The following is a 17,180-nucleotide window of genomic DNA, read 5'->3' as shown; positions in this document are numbered from 1 at the left end:
CACATGTCTCTAAATACCTTCCTTTACTGAGTAAAAATATTGCTTTAATAAATCCTGTGTAATGCCATCGGTTGAGATGAAATTGCAAATCTATCCATCAGTACACATACCATCGCACTATCTTCATAAACAATGTGATCTACCAAGTATTGGATGAGAAGTGTTACAATAATATATATAAATATGTCCACATGCATTTATCAGGGTGTTGGGTCTTGAAAACATATCCTTGACAGCCATTCTTATATAATGGGTAGGGCAGTAGTTAGTAGTTGATGGTGTTATCTTACCTTGCATGTTTTTTACGTGGATGTCTCCTATGAGCACCTACAAACATCCTTGTCCCTTTGGTGAATCACTCACATACTTCTCAAAGCCCCTTGTGTATTGTGTCTCTCTGTGGCAATACAACATCACAAAAATGCTTAGCTACTACTGGTTATGCTGTTATGTTGGCTACACAGTTCCAGTGTATTTATTTTGGGAGGCAAGGTAAGCAAATATTAATTGTATCTTGATTAATTCACTTTAATTTATGCATGTAATAGACTTCAGCTCAAGCTACAGGAGTCAGAGTATGAAGATTTTTATATTGAGATAAGATGTTCATGCTGATTCCCTTTTGATATTTATTTCATCTAGGCACTTTGATATCATGATTCCATTGTAATATGATATTTCATTTTCAACATGCTACCATAAATACTCATCACAAATAATATCACGATACTGATTTTAATTGCTTTTATCAGGAGAGTCTTTTGACAGCAACCATACATATTCAGCTTTTTTAATACCCTGGAAAGGTTTTAAACTTATTAAGTTGCAGTGTGCTTCTCAAGAATTTATAAAAACCATGTCTTGTATTTTGAAGGTGTCCCTGCCAGTGTTAGAGGGGTTGCAACTAGATGATGAGTAAGGCCTCTACCAACTTAAACAATTGCTTGGTTCTATATCCTGCTAGAGGGTTAATAGGGGAACAAAGGAGGAATATGAAAATAAAGAGAACCTTTTTCAGAATTCAGAATTCTGATTTCAGCAAGGTGGTCTACTACAAGACAAGAGGTTTGTCATCAGGGACCTCTGAGTTTTAATTGCAAGATTGTTGCCTCTCTTCAACTCAGCTCTGTTTCATTTTGGGAGGTGTCTGTAACAGCTATAGTCATACAGAGTGCTGTGACTCTTAATATCAACAAACATTGCAACATCCTTTTTTGAAAACAGCACTAGAAAGATTTTGTTTTTTAAAAAATTTATTTATGATTAGCTCAGTTCTGCTAACATTGCTTTTTTCTAAAGGTCATTATTACAAGTTTTGGCATATGTTTAAGCCATGGCAATTGAATCTTTAAAATTTTCAATAGGTGAGAGCAAGCTAATGAAAATAAAAGATGAACATTTGGACCATGATTCCAATCATTTTTTAAATTTGAAGTAATAAAATGGACACCAATTTGAGATATTGACTATTAGACATGCATTGTGATTTTCCAGGAAAAAAATCTGTAATGACTCCTGGCACACATCTTTAATGCTTTGGATTTCTATCATAAACCAGAATGGCTCTGAAGATGCCATGACTATCGTTTGACTCAATGATATGTGAAATAAGAAGGATGTATATTTTAGGCCTCAGTGGCTCTAAAGGCAAGGCTTTTGAAAAGAACCGTTCTGTATAACTTTTTGACTCATGTTGAAAGGGCAAAAAGCACAGATGTAAAAAAATATGAATGTGTATGTGGATGTGGATGTGAAATTTGTCATGGGGGGAAAGGAATACCAAAAAATGTACTTGCCAGAACTCAATATTTTAAGTAGAAGATCAGAGGAAACAGATGTGTCAGGATAAAGCTTTTACCTTACTCACACTGATGTACACTGTGATCCCCACTCCAGGGTAGATGTTGGTTTCATCCACTGAAGTCAATGCTCATTCCAGCTACTCTCAGTGCTGGTGTTCACGCAGTGGCTGGGCTTCAACACACAGCAGTTCCACAGTTCCACTTTGCTTCTATGTGATTTCTTATGGCTGTATTAGAAGATCTCTACAGGCAGATCTCTACAGGCAAGGGTCTTTGTAGGAAATCAGAACAGTTCACAACAACCCACGCTGTGCACCTTTCCGCTATTTTCTGGTATTGTTCTGACAGTTGTTGATCTATGGCTAGTGTCAAGACTCGTGACACTCAATTTGTGTTTAGAGTATCCTGGTTTCCATGGCTTTCCACAGTCTGCACTGTATTCAGTTCTTAACCTAGGGGAGGGCACAATATTCCCAGAATCACAGAAACAGAGAGTATCTGAGTCTGGAAGGCACCTCTGAATATAATCTAGTTCAAGTCCCTCCACCCGGAGAGCAAGGACACCTGGTGTGGGGTGATCAGACCCATGACCAGTTGAGTTTTGAGTATCTGCAGGGTAGAGACCCCCATAGCCTCCCTGAACAACCAGTTTGAATGTTCAATCAACCTTATAATAAGGAAAAATATGTCTGAACAGTGTTCTATTTCCATTTGTGCCAAATTTTCTCATTATTGCTCTTGGTACCATTGAGAAGAGTCGGTCTCCATCTTCTTTACTTCTCTGTCAAGTATTTATAAGCACTGATGATTCCCCTTGAATTTTCTCTACCCCAGGCTGAACATGCACCCTTCCAGACTCCCTGGTATGTCTGCAGCTCCAGTCCCTGAATAATTTGTGACTTTCTGTTGGATTCTCTCTGTCCATGTCTCTCATACTGGGGAGCCATCACTGGACACAGTACTCCAGGTGTGAGGGAACTGGTCTCTGTCTGGACTTCGTGCTGCTTCTTGCATTTCACCACCCTTCATGCATTTCACCTCCCAGCTCTTCAGTCACTTTTCAACATACATCACAGACTCATCATCTACCCCATACTTTATCAGTTTGTCTGTGAGTGTTGCTGGCTAAAGTGAAAAAGATATTCAACTTCTACTTGAAAAACTTTGTTCGTCACTCAAGCAGAACACCGAAACTCCTATTTCTAAATTCTTCTGTGGTATAAAAATCTTTTCCTTCTAGTTCTGATTTTAGTTTTCCAAATTTGAATGTCTCTGTGAACTTTTCAAATGCAGGCAGACTTAATTTAAGTTTGATAAATTTTGGCAAATAAGGTAACAGAGCTGCCAAAGCAGTCATAAATTGGCTGAGAAAATGTCTTCAGAAGAGGTTAAGTCCTGCTGCTCTCTTCTGGTGAAGCAGTAGTCACATTTCACATCCAGGAGTACTGAATTCTAAAGTCTCTGCATAGTTAAGCAACTACAGAAATCTTGACTCTGAGATCTTGAAAACATTTTGTCATCATTTAGGCATTTTGTGCTGCAATAAGACAGAAATTCTTGTAGAAATGTAACATTACAGAAGTAAAGAGATCAAAAATATGCCACAGAAATTGTGCTGCTTCTTTTTCACAATGCTTGGTAAGAATACACCCTGTTGTTTAGAGGTTTTACAAAAATAAGCATATGGAATTGCACATTTTAGGAAGAAATTTTGATGAACATTGCATTTTTCTTCAGTTCATAAAAGTAAATTATTTTAAACTGCATGGTCCTTTTAATCCAGTTTTCACTAGGACAGAAGGTTTAAAGTACTAGACAATGAAAGTTATGATACCCTCTTACGCCTCTAAAGTCCTATACTGAATGTAATATAGAAAATTAATATGAGATTTTGCTTGATGGTTTAGACACCGAAGTGGTCTCATTCGAACAGTTTGAAAGCTAAGATAAAAATAACTGAAGATGTACGCATTGAAATCCATTCTTCATTGAATGGTTCAAAACTTAAAATAGTGCAACTGTTCTGAGAAAAAAAAACAATCAAAACTTTTATTAGGTAAAGAGAGTTGAAATTGAAATCCATTCTTCATTGACTGGTTCAAAACTTAAAATAGTGCAACTGTTCTGAGAAAAAAAAATGAACAATCAAAACTTTTAATAGGTCAAGAGAGTTGAAAATAAACCAAAGGAAGTATTCTTTTTTCCCCTGATCTTGCTCTGCGTGTTCTACTAGATCATGTGCAGGAAAATAAAAAAAAAAATAGTAAGTGAATTCAAACAATATGAGTTCTTCACTGTTTTTGTTTTTCAATTTGCTTGGATGTTATTTTTCTTTTCCATCTCTAAGCTATCATAGGGGAACTATATTGAATGATAGGATAACTTATTTGGGGACCACAAGAGTCTATCAAATCCAACACACCTCTCAGTCTTACTTTAAAGGTAGTTATATTTTTTCTGGGTCTTATGCAGCTCAGTTTTTGAAAATTTCCAGGGGTGTAAGTTCCACAGCCTCTCCAGGCAAACATAAGCTCCCAGGACATAACCTGCATCACCATGCTCTTCTTCACCAGCTACAGGAGAACTTTTACACCTGTAGCCTATAATACCATCTTCTTCACTGGACTTGGTGCCTTCAGGTTTGCAGGTCTCATTTTTCTTACACCTCCCTCTCTCTCCCTCCCCCCCTCTTTCTGCTGTTGCACAGCATTTTTCCCTCTTCTTAAATATGTTACCACAGAGGCACCACCAATATTGCTAATTACCTCAGCTTTAGTCACTGGTAAAGCTCCATCTTGGAGCATCCTGTAGCTAGCTCCATGGGGCAGCCCCTGACATCTACAGAGGCCACTCTTGCAGCCCCCAATACCAAAACCTTGCCACACTAATCCAGTACAATCTTCATTTGTGTAAGCCTTTTTCTTGGTGGCTTTCACATACTTCCTGCTACACTCTTCTCCTGAGAAGGTCCTTCAAACTAAGAGGTGTAAATTGATCCCAAAATAAGTGCTGACTCCTCCTCTCTGCAGATGACACTGGGTGTTCTGGTTAGGATTCAGCCTTCTTCCTGACTCTACCACCAAGTGATTTACACAGAACAGAAACAAACTTCTTTTATACAGTAAAATAACAACAGATTAAAAAAACAAGTGCCACTTTTAATACTTAGTTACTTGTTCGGAATGAGAGGATGTGTGGTGTTTTGTTGCCAACTGTGTTAGAACAAAAAATTTTCATTATTTTATAAATTTTCATAAATACTCGTTATTAATAGAACAGGGTCTCCCTTACAGTTTATTAATTATAATTTCTTTGTGGTTCGGAGGCAAAACAGTAAAACAAGTGTAAAAATCAACCACTACCAAGTTCATACTTTGATGTAATTTCTCTCTTGAAAAGTAAAAAAAATCCAACAAAATCTATGAGATCTCTAGTAATTTCTAAAATCTCAAGTATTATGTTATTTATCATCTTTCACATTTTTCATGCTTAGTTTAAAGACAAGACAAATTTTAAAGACAAAATTGCATTTATAAATCACAGTAAAAACCATTCTTCCTTGTAGGTATTAAAAATAATGAGATAAAAAAAATAGTTGAATTTCAAGTTGATTAATTGATATATTTACTTCTAGGGGTTCTTTCCCCCTTTTCTTTGTTGAAGGAATCAATTTAAGTAGTTTTTGCTTTCCCCTGTATTCCTTTTGTAATGAATTTACTCATGCCTTCTACCCCTCAGCAAGTCAAACAGTATATATCAGGGTTGAGAACCATGAAATCTAAATGAGTGTCTTAACATTGCAGAACTTCTAAGCTTTATTGTTTCACAAAGTAATAGGAAACAGTTTGATCATCAAGAAATCTTTATATATTATTCTGTTGTAACTATATTCATACAAGACCCATCTAAATATTTTAATTTATATTATCTCAGTTTGTAGCAATAAAAGCAACAATCCTTTCCTAAAGTTCATTTTTCTGTGAGAAAAAGATGCAATTTTTTTTTTTTTTTTTTTTGGAAGACAGCAGTAAAGGCATTGTTGACTGATATATAGAATGGTTGTGAGTTAACGCATCAATTTCAAGTCCTGGTCTACTAAAACAGAAAATTAAAAAATAAACAAACAAACAAACAAACAAATCTATGTACATTTTTAACTAAACATATAGGTAAGAATTCAGGACGCTGCACCCTTTTTTTTTTCTTCTTCTTCTTTTTAATTTTTTTGATAAAAAAGAAGTATTGGCTTCATGTGCCAAGATTTTAGTAGTGTTTAAATGTTACCTTCCTTCTTTATGGAATAAAGAACAATAAATGAGACCTCTGTGCACCATTTACTAGAAAACAGTTACTTTTCTTATCAGTACAGGAGAGTCTAACTCTCCTAAATCGCATCCACAACATGACATTTCCTTGGAGAAAAAAGGGGATATCTGAGGATATCAGTGAATTTTAATTTATTACCAGGTAACATAAACGTTTAGTTACTGATTCAGGATTTGCAGAAAAAAAAAGAAGACAAAATCTTAAAACACTTAGCAAACTGAGATTTCGACCTGGGCTCCATCTCCCCTTTCCCCTCGCTCCTGCCGCACTTCACCTTCAGCCGGACATCGACTGGTGGTGAGGGGACATTGCCCACAACTACCCTTTGTCCCTCATCTTTGGCTGTGCCCTCACCTATTCATGTCCTCCCCCACTGCCCTTCAGGACCATCCAGCCCCTCTGAACCTTCCCTGCTGCCCTTTGTGCCCGTCCAGCCCCTCTGAGCCTCTCCCACTGCTCTTGGTGCCCGTCCTGCCCCAGTGAGCCTCTCCCACTGCTCTTGGTGCCCATCCTGCCCCACTGAGCCTCTCCCACTGCTCTTGGTGCCCGTCCTGCCCCTCTGAGCCTCTCCCACTGATCTTGGTGCCCATCCTGCCCCACTGAGCCTCTCCCACTGCCCTGGGTGCCCATCCTGCCCCACTGAGCCTCAGCTCTGGCCCGGCTGTGCCAGGCACGGGCAGTGCAGGGCCGCTGCCTTCCTCACGGGTCACCCCGTGCTACCCAAAATAGGTCTCCAGGCAGGCGCAGGCTGAAGGTATTGTAGTGTTTTCCCCTGGCATAGGTAGTTTTTGTGGTTCTATCTCAAAGGCAGTGGGTGGGAAGGCAATTTGTTCAGTTTAACTTACGTTCAAGCATCATTTAATCTCCTCACCTCTTCAGCTACAGAGGCATTACTTGATTTTTAAACTTTTTGCTGGCTGTGAAATCTGTATAAATTTAACTAATGCACAGTACAAAAGTGCAAAGTGAGAGATTTGAGGATGTGGATCATGTCAATTTATAGTCATCACTGGGTTTATTTGGATTTTAAAATCTCTGAGTTTTACAAATCAATACAGAAAATAAGACTTCAATTTGTCCTCAAAAACAGTTTTATGTTCCTCTGCTCAAAAGCTGGATGAACTTTATGTAAGTCAAAGAAGAAAAATCTTCTGCAAAACTATCAGTTGATAGGTGTTTGGCAATCTTTATATTTCAATTTCTGAAATCTGTAAGGTTATTCTTATGCATAAATTGTGAGGAAAGGTTGACATTTTTTCATTGGTATAGATTTGTAAAAAAAGTCAACATATGAATGTTTTTCAGATATTATATATTTCTATATCTATCTTGCATTATATTTAGAGTTTTTAGAATGTATCAGAATATAATACAAAATATAATATGCATTATGCTACAGACCCTGTTCTCTATACTGTACAAACCCATCCTTTTATTCTCTGACTCTAAACAGTGTATTATCGAGACTAAATCAAAGAGCTAGTTTTTATTTATCAGAGCAAGATCTTGCAAACCTAATGAGAAAGTCTTTGACCCAGGCCCACTGGGTTTTTGTGGTTGGTTACCAAAGCTTGAAGGTTTATTGAGGAACAGAAAATCAGGCTGAGTACACACAGAATAAATTGATAAGGGATTTTCTTGCACTCTTTTTGATGAAGTGGGGTGACCAGAAACATCTCTCAAGTGTCAATATGCAAGCAAATGGGGCATGGGAAGCCCAAGAATTGCAGCTTCACATGTGATCTGAGATCAATGACATTATTAAAATCACAGAGCCATAGCAAAACAGTTGGGCCTGCTCGAGTTCTGTGATAGACATGTACAGACTGCAAGAAAAGTGGTCAGGAAACAAAAGGAGTGTCTTGGTTTTAAAGACAGATGTCTGCTAGGGAAGGCAGGAGCCTCCCTTGGATTGGTAAGCCCCCTCCCTCCAAATTATTATAATATTGAAATTATGGGGCTCTCAAGCAAAAATATGAGGATAGGAATAACAGTTCTTTGCTAGTATGTATAACAAGGCAAACAAAAACAACAACAACAATAGAAGTAATAACAAACAGATCCAGGGACCCCGTGACAGCCTTCTTGGCTGAGATGGGAAAGGAGGGAGCAGAAGCTTTTCTTCACGAAGCCCTGGGGCAGTTAATCACGGTGCCCCTGCAGGACTCTGAAAAGCACTGAGCTGGAAGGGCAGGAATGAGCAAATGATCTCAGGCTGGTGGGCAAGATGTATCAGAGAACTCCGTGGCAGTAGCTGGAACTGCTGGATGTCCCGACAGGACAGGGTGTGGGGGGCTACAGCGCAGAGAAACCCAGAGCAGCACCGAAGGAGCGGCAGGGGTCAGGCAGCGATGGGTGGAAGAAGAAGAAGAAAGAAGAAAAGAAGAAGAAAATAAGGAGGAAGAAAAGAGAAAGAGAAAGAGAAAGAGAAAGAGAAAGAGAAAGAGAAAGAGAAAGAGAAAGAGAGAGAAAGAGAAAGAGAAAGAGAAAGAGAAAGAGAAAGAGAAAGAGAAAGAGAAAGAGAAAGAGAAAGAGAAAGAGAAAGAGAAAGAGAAAGAGAAAGAGAAAGAGAAAGAGAAAGAGAAAGAGAAAGAGAAAGAGAAAGAGAAAGAGAAAGAGAAAGAGAAAGAGGAAAAAAAATGGGGGAAAAAAAAAAAAAAAGAAGGAAAAAAAAAGAAGCTCCGGGCTGGGTTATGGTGAATTCTTTTCCCAAGCAGCAGCAGTGCTGAGGGTCCTTCCCTGAAGCCACAGATCGAGCAAGGTAGCAGCTGCTCCAGCCATCCTTTTACCTGGCCCCAGCCAACCCTTGGTTTTGTCAAGTACCCGTAAGTATCAGCAGTCAGCGTTTCCCAGCAACTCATGGGAAAAATTCTATGGGTAAGAAGGAACAAAAAAAATGAACTCAACTCCCAACAAGTAGTAAATGTTGTTTGTGCAAAGGAGGAAGCAGAGGGAACTGGCATTGCCTTTGGAGCTTCCTAAAGATATTTTTGTGCCTATGTAATCTACTACTGTGCTCATTACCAAGTTTCATAATCAGACTGTAATACTACAGACTGAGTTTAATTTTTTGAGGTGCTTTTCACTTCACCTGTGTAGTTTCTATTCTGCTGATCGTTGCACAGCCAATGAGAAAACAGAATAAGAGACTAAATTGAAACTGGGTTTGTTTTGTTTTTTTTTTTTGTGAAGGCAGTATAGGATATGCAGAAAATGTAATTGTTTAGTTCTATAAATATCTGGATAGTTCTATAAATATCTAGATAGATAAGATAAAAAGATACATTGTGGACCAGATTAAAGCTTGATCTACCATGCAATCTCATTGAATTCTCAACAAAATCCACAAATTTGCATGTCCTATAAATCACTGATGACATTGCCTGTCTTTGATCACCGATTTTATTGAAATTTATGGTTCAATATTTATGTAACATCTTTGTGAATATCACTTAAAAATACAAGAATAAGCAGAAAATTAAATAAGACATAACTAGAGAAATATATTTTCAAAATTTATTATGAAAAATTAGCAGTGAACAACAAACCAGGAAGAAAAAAAAAAAAAGATACAATTTTATGAAATCAGATTTCACTGGAGATTATTTGAACATGTACACATTTCACTTTTTTTTTTAATGTTCATTTACTTATAAGATTGTAAATGGAAAAGAGAGAAAAACTGCAGGTATCTATGAACATAAATAGAAACAACCTGTGCCCACAAAAAGAAAAAAAAATCAAACCCCCAAAACATTGCTTTCATAATCATCACTCCTCATAATATCAGTGATACTCCCTCTGCACAAGAGCTGCTTTGCATATTCAATCAGAGATCTTAATTTGAATTCATAATACCTTGAAAAGCTTTTTAATGCCAAGTCTCCTCTTGCATATCACTTTGAAAAATCTTCCCCTTTCAGCATATGGTTGAGATCAGAAAAATATGTTAAGAAAAATGACATCTTGGGAGTAAGTGTATTTTTTGCATTTATGCCTTCATACCACATTTGCAAGATTGTTATTGGATAAAATTTCCCAGTACATGACAAAATCAATTTAATTTGAATGGAGTATGAATCTTAAAAGTAGCTTTTAAAATATATCAGTATTAGCTATGTATTTGTAATTGAACAATGTCAGATTCTATCAAGTCTTAACTGAAGTGTTGTCTTCTTACAATTTCTTTGAATGTTTTTCTTCATATTTGATAACTGGAAATTGAGAGGATAGAGATACACACAATTCTTTCAAGGAATCTAGGTGCTTAACCTCTATTTAGCTACTACATTTTGATTGCAGTGATTACAGTGTGTACTGTGTGTGGGAACATGCAGCATGCACACATACAACATAAACTACATCCTTAAACCCCCTTGATAACCAACAAACAGATAAATACAGTTCTCATTAACTGCTATTCTCTATCCTTTCACAGACAGATATTTTCCCATTCCATGGACTTCATCCACCCCTCCAGATGTTCAAAAATAGGCTGCGATTTGGGATCCATTTGTCAGAATGGGTGCCTATGGCAGGAGAAGAAGCACATTTGATGATTGGGCACCCACAGCAACCAGACCCCAGTCACTGCCACACTGTCCTTGCTCCTCACAAAATTCACTCTTCATTGGTTCATGTTATTCCTGCTGTTTTGCTCCCTGCAACATAAAACTTGCAGTATAGTTTATTTTTTCCCCAAGATTAAATGTCCTTGAGGTACACACTGGGTTTCCCATCCTGCTGCTTTAGCCCCCAAGTTATACTGTGGTCCTTAAGCAAAGACAATCCTATGAATGGGCTTGTCTTTTCCCATGGGAAAAGAGTGTTAAACGCTTAAATGTCTTTGAGGACTCCTACCTTGGTAGTTTGTTAAAATAAATTCAGAAAGTTCCAGAACAGCAGGGAAAGAGATAATCATGGATCTGTACCAAAATCACAGAAAATCTATTTTTCCTCTCTTCCTTGTTCGCATCTCCTTACTGAGCTTGTTGCACATTGATGAAGATCAACCACTGTTACTGTTCCTGCACCAGTTATTCTTTTATTTCCAACATTTCATAGCTGACATCTAAGAAATTATGCTGCTTCAATTGTGACAGAAATAGGGGTGCTAAGAGCTGGTTGCGAAAGAGACAATTACTACATTTTCTTTTATTTGTCAGGGTCTTGTGCACTATGAAGTTATTGGTGGAACTCTGTCAACAATGTTTGTCAATTTACTTGAAGATTAAATCTTTTTTTACACTGTCTTCACAATGTAACACACCAAACATTTGCATAGGCATAATGCTTTACAGTCTTCTCACAGATGGGAGCTTTTACCTATGGGGATCTGATTGCAAAACTTGAACCAAGCAAATGATATTGTAGGTGGAGGAAAATAAGATCAGAGTACAGTAATTCTGTTATTTATTGTTCTAATGCTTACAGTACACTTAGATGATATCCAGTGTGCTTTTGGTGATATATGCAACACTCAAATGCAGATAATATTGATTGTAACAAATTCACTACATGAATCAGAATAAAAACCGTGATAATTTTTTGGGCCATTTCACTGATGGTAGCAAAATCACACTTTGAAAAAGTCTCTAATCAACTGTGGCTCAGAATAAAGGGCACATTTAGTAACACTGTTTATATTTTTAGACAGTGCCACACTAATTTTTAAAGTTTTTGTATATTATAACAGCATTGTTAGTAAACAGTTTGTTATATTTCTAGGAACTAACATACATTTCTCTGCAATTCATTTGTGAGGAGCAAAGCATGAGTTCTGCAATACAGTAGGAAAGTTTGCTACTTTAAAATTATTTTTCTGAATGTCTGTAATGCATGAAAACAATATATTCATATTATATTTACTTATCTATTTATTATTCCTTTCATATTATGGGGCCAGAACTGTGATGTGAAAAGGCATCTTAGTTTTATTATATTTAGTGGATGCAAAGTACTCTGGCTAATTAATAAGAATAAATTTAAGATACGCTTTTACTTTGGGGTGGGCTTTTTGTTTGTTTGAGTGTTTTTAATCTGGCCATGGCATAATTTAGTAGAATTTTTAAGAGACAAAACCTGGTATTTTAAACTCCTAAACCACTGTAATAAAGATTCATGAATTTTTTCTTTCTGTTAGAAGTGAGCAATTATGTGTGTCAGAATTCTTTAAACTTTTTGTTCGGTGATCCTATTCTCCTTAAAGTTGCTTTTTTTCTACCCTTATCATTAATTTTTCATCAGTATTGACTGGGTTTTCAGACTCTGGGGCAAGTTTTATTCATGCTAGCACTCTAATTGAGCAGAAACAAAAATTGCTTTTCAAATATGCTTCAAACATTTGGGTAATAAACTGAATAAGTAATGCATTATGTTATTTCCATTCAAACTATTTGAAAGGTATTTCCATTTTTGAAAGAAAAAGCACTAAATTTCCAAATAATTTTATGGGCTCACAGAAATAATTTTAACATAAAATCCTCAAAACAATTTTTGAGTTAGTAGAGATACTATTAATAAACAGTAACAACATCAGTCATTTGAGAATTATTTCATAATAGAAAAAGGTCTTTTAGAACTGATATTGTGAATATCCTATGCTTACCTGATATATCCAGCAAAAGATCACATGCTAAAAAAATAGAGTAATTTTGGTTTCAGAGTCACCATCAAAAAAGAAAAAAATCATTGTGATAATTGGTCAAACAGTTTCACAGTTATTCATATGGCATGAAAAATGTTTTCCTGCGGTAAAATTGTAAATATTTGATCTATTAAAACTCATTACTCTGATGTAAACATCTTAAGTGAGAAAGCATCTTGCATGTGACATTAAGAAATCACTCATTAATGACTTTGGTTTGAAAACTGATCACCTGTTTGAAAATGGGTTCTCAAAAATAAATGTAATGACCAGATACTCACAAAAATAAAATATGACAATACAATTAGTATACAATGGGTAAGATTCTCATGCTTCTTTTCTCACTGTAATGTGGCTGCTGCACATCACATGTCAGACTGTTTGTGGTAGGGATTACAATCGATTTATTAAAAAAAAAATTAGTTAAAGCAAAAGAGGAGATAGTGACATTTTTGTATGCTATTGTAAAGTGACTGAAACAATGCTAATCCAGATTTATAATTATTAATAAATATTATATTATAAAAATACATACTGGCACAAATATAATAATCCTTAAGTAATTGTTACTTGAAACAATTACTGCTTTTAAAACCTTAATTTTGGAGCAACGTTCCAAGTCAAATATGTTAAAAAGTCTTAAGCAATTGTCCACCTAAACAGTAATGAATTTCTGTTCTCAGCAAGAAAGTATACATTTTTAAAGTGGGATTTTAATTTGGGTTTTTTTTACAGCTGAGGATGCTTGTGGAGGAACGATGAGAGGATCAAGTGGAATCATCTCGAGCCCCAACTTTCCTAATGAATATCATAATAATGCAGATTGCACATGGACAATTGTGGCAGAGCCTGGTGATACTATCTCACTCATATTTACAGATTTCCAAATGGAAGAAAAATATGATTATTTGGAAATAGAAGGTTCTGAACCACCTACAATAGGGTAAGTCAAATATTCAATTTTAATGTGATTAAAAAAAAAGGATGATAAAATGTGAAAATACAACATTTTGTTACCTTTCCTTTTGTGACTATGTAATCTTGCTATAGAAAGAACCCTCACAGTAATAATTGCGACCATGGCATAAATGTTGACATTCCAATTGCAACTGTAAAATGGTTTTTAGATATATTCTGAAGATGTGGTGTCAAGATGAAGGGGATTGTAGACTTATTTGCTTCATTGTCTATGTGTCTGTTTGTTTGTTTGTTAACTTAGCAGTAGTAACAATATTTTTGCTAGTCTGACTTCTGCAATTCTTAATCTCAGTGTAGATGTGTTATGTAGATGTTGCAACACAAACATAAGAAATAAATTAGTAAATAACCTCTTTCTTTGATCTTTCAAGATCAAATTCAGTTAAATAGGAAAAATAAATTACACATTCTGTGGCTTCTCATCTGGTAGTTTTATGGTAATGCAGCATCACACTACTCAAGAAATATGTCAATGTGACAAATCCTTGTGTTTGTTTTATTGGTTCAAATATGCAATTGATTCACAGAAAAGAAGATGTATACAAACCCATACATCTCAATTATGGTCTCCAGTAAAATCTCAGTCTCTTAACTCTCTCATAAAGCTTTATGGAGGTTCTGTATGACAGACAGGGGCATGTGAACAACATGTGATAGAAATGGTTGGCTAGAATCATTAAGGTCAGAAGAGTCTTGTTTTCTTCACACCAGTATAAACCCTCTTCAAATGCAACATAGACCAAATAAAAATACTTTGATTTTATAATAAGTTCTAAAATTAAATAATTATATTGTTTTAAAAGCATCAGATTAGGTCGCTATAAGTGTTGCTTGTAAGTAATACATTTTTACTGCTTCAGGGTGTAATAAAAATCTATACTCTAAGTCTAAGCTTTAGCAAACAGTGTTTTATAATTTGAGTTAATTTATACTGCCACCTACATAGTTAATTACCTGTATAAGAATATTACTTAATTGCCATTGAGTTTTTCAGGATCTTAAATTGAAATCTTTTGAACTAGCTGTCAGCTAAAATAAATTTTAAATAATAATTTATAATAATTAGTGGGGTAACACCAAAGATATACAGATGTTATGAATCACTTGAATAACTAAATGTGCATTTGATTTTTCTTGAATGGGTTTCATTTATGAGCTTCAAACAATGATTTCATTTTTTGTTCTACAAATACAAGGCTGTATTCAAATGATATAATAAGATTAATTTATATATGGAAATTCCCATTATCTGTTTATAAAACATAAAAATTTACAATGCTGATTTAATAATTGCTCGTGTAGAGAAACAGACTGAGAGCATATTCTTTTTTAGCTTGTCATTTATATTCCCTAAATTGGAATGATGTGTTCAATTATAGAAAAGTATCCCCCATCTATTGGGAAAAACAGATTTGCAAAGCTTAATTAACAACAATTTGTTGATTAGATTTAGAGTAGTAATGCTATATATGTCCTTAGACTATAGCAAATTTAAACCTAAAGCCAGGTTTTTTATCTTTCATTTAGGAAAAAAAAAAACTTACCTAATTTTCACAATTACTGGTAGATCTGGATAATAAGTATTATTATAAAATAATTTCTTAGAAAATTTGGTGCTTTGTATGACTATTACACCTATTGATTTAAAAAAAAAACCTAAAATTTTTCTTTTGTGCATCTACTGAATGTAAATAAGATCTAGTGAAATGTTCCTTTTTGTCTACCAAAAAACAGGCCATCCAAACCAATACACAAGTTGACAGCTGTTCTTCCTTCATATTTGGAGAGCTTGGTTGTTAATTAGCATTTCCTGGCTCTTAATTCTATTTTACTAGTGCTATAAAAGAACCAAATGATAGACAGAACCTATAAGAAATATTAGTGAAGAATATATTAACTAGCGGTAATTAAAGTGAGGATGAGCAGGCAGATAATATGTATTATGGAAAAGGATATTATCTGGGGTTGGGGTCTTTTTTGTGAGGAAAATGCAGTTATCCATGTTAGATATGTACATGGTCACTTTTATTGCCAGTTCAGTTACAATAAAAATTAGCCTTTAGGAGGCATTTAAAAATTAAGCATACTGTTATGACAATTAACCTTCAGACACATGCATTAATAAAACAGATTCTCAATCAGTCTTTTTAACAAAGTGGTTACTTTATTTATCCAGTGCCTGAACAGGTTAGATTTATTTTCAGTCAATGCACTTGATTAAATTACAGTAATTTCACGATTATAAGCCACACCATTTTGACTAAAATTTTGGTCCAAACCCGAAGTGCGGCTTATAATCAGGTGCGGTTTATATATGGACAAAGAATGAAAAGTTGCTGTTTTTGTTTGGAGGACAGGTGTCTGCTGAGAAAGGCAGGAACTTCTCTTTGAAATGGAAAATGTAAACCCCCTCCCTCCGAATTATTATAATTTTGAAATCAAGGGACTTTCAGGCAAAAATATGGGAATTAGGAATAACAGTTATTTTCTAGGGAAATTAAAATAGAAATACAGTACTACAAAGAAACAAACTCCAAACCCTGACAGAGTACAACCTGACACCCCATCAGGCAGGGTGTTGGTAGCAGTTTGATTAAATGGTGGTTGCATCCTCCTGCAGTGACAGATGTGGCTCAGTTGGAGCAGTGCTCCTGTAGAAGGTGCAGTTTCCCTCTAAAGGTCCAGTGGTGATGTGGAGAAATCCGGTTTTCCTCTGGAGTCCAGTGGAGAAAGGGGCTCCCTTAGTTTTTCAAAACCTCTGTTTTTATCTTGATAAGAAATGTTGGGCTCTTCCCCCTGGTTGGAGCAACTTCCAATGGGATGGAGTAATTTTATCAGTCACACAGTGGGACTCAATGGGCCATTAGCAGAAAATGACTCTCTGGAGGAAGGATGGGGTGTGAAAAGATAAAGAACAATGCCCTGCCTGGTTTCAGTGGATGGCCCATTAGCAGAATATCTCCTGTGGAGATAAGGATCACTGCCCCCACCCTCAACAGATGGTGATAGAATAGATACCTTTTATCACACTCTGTATTGTAACGTGTGGCTTATAATCAGGTGCGGCTTATAATCAGGTGCGCCTTATATATGGACAAAGAACGAAAAGTTGCTGGCACTCAGAGATGTGGCTTATACTCAGTGCGGCTTATAATCATGACATTAATGTACACTCATATCAAAGGATGCAGAGTAAAACCTCTGCCTGATGTCAATTGGCAGCACAGGGATAGAAAATCACACCTCAATAGTACAAGTACTAATGAAAGTAATAGTATGTCTAAGGAAAAAAACCAAAGCAGACAAAACAAGAAACTGAGGTTCTCATAAAAAGAGATTAAAATAGGAGGAATAAATTCCTACCTCAGGGCCAGCATTTATTTTCTTGAAAAATCACTTCAAACTAGAAATTGACAAGTGTAATAGTC

General features: G+C 35.8%; 1 protein-coding gene across 3 annotated transcripts in view; it reads left to right on the top strand.

Moving 5' to 3' along the window:
- The window catches only part of LOC116996510 (CUB and sushi domain-containing protein 3-like), a 614,657-nt gene that overhangs the window by 184,418 nt on the left and 413,059 nt on the right, over positions 1-17,180 (top strand). For all 3 annotated transcript variants that reach the window (XM_033060271.2, XM_033060262.2, XM_033060252.2), the window contains exon 5: positions 13,510-13,717. In XM_033060271.2, the coding sequence (XP_032916162.1) occupies positions 13,510-13,717 (208 nt within the window). The remainder of the gene's footprint in view (positions 1-13,509; positions 13,718-17,180) is intronic.

The sequence above is a fragment of the Catharus ustulatus genome, chromosome 1, assembly GCF_009819885.2.
Source record: "Catharus ustulatus isolate bCatUst1 chromosome 1, bCatUst1.pri.v2, whole genome shotgun sequence".
NCBI classification, from domain to species: domain Eukaryota; kingdom Metazoa; phylum Chordata; class Aves; order Passeriformes; family Turdidae; genus Catharus; species Catharus ustulatus.
The sequence above is the reverse complement of the archived record's forward strand: the minus strand, read 5'-3'. Positions and strand labels throughout refer to the sequence as shown.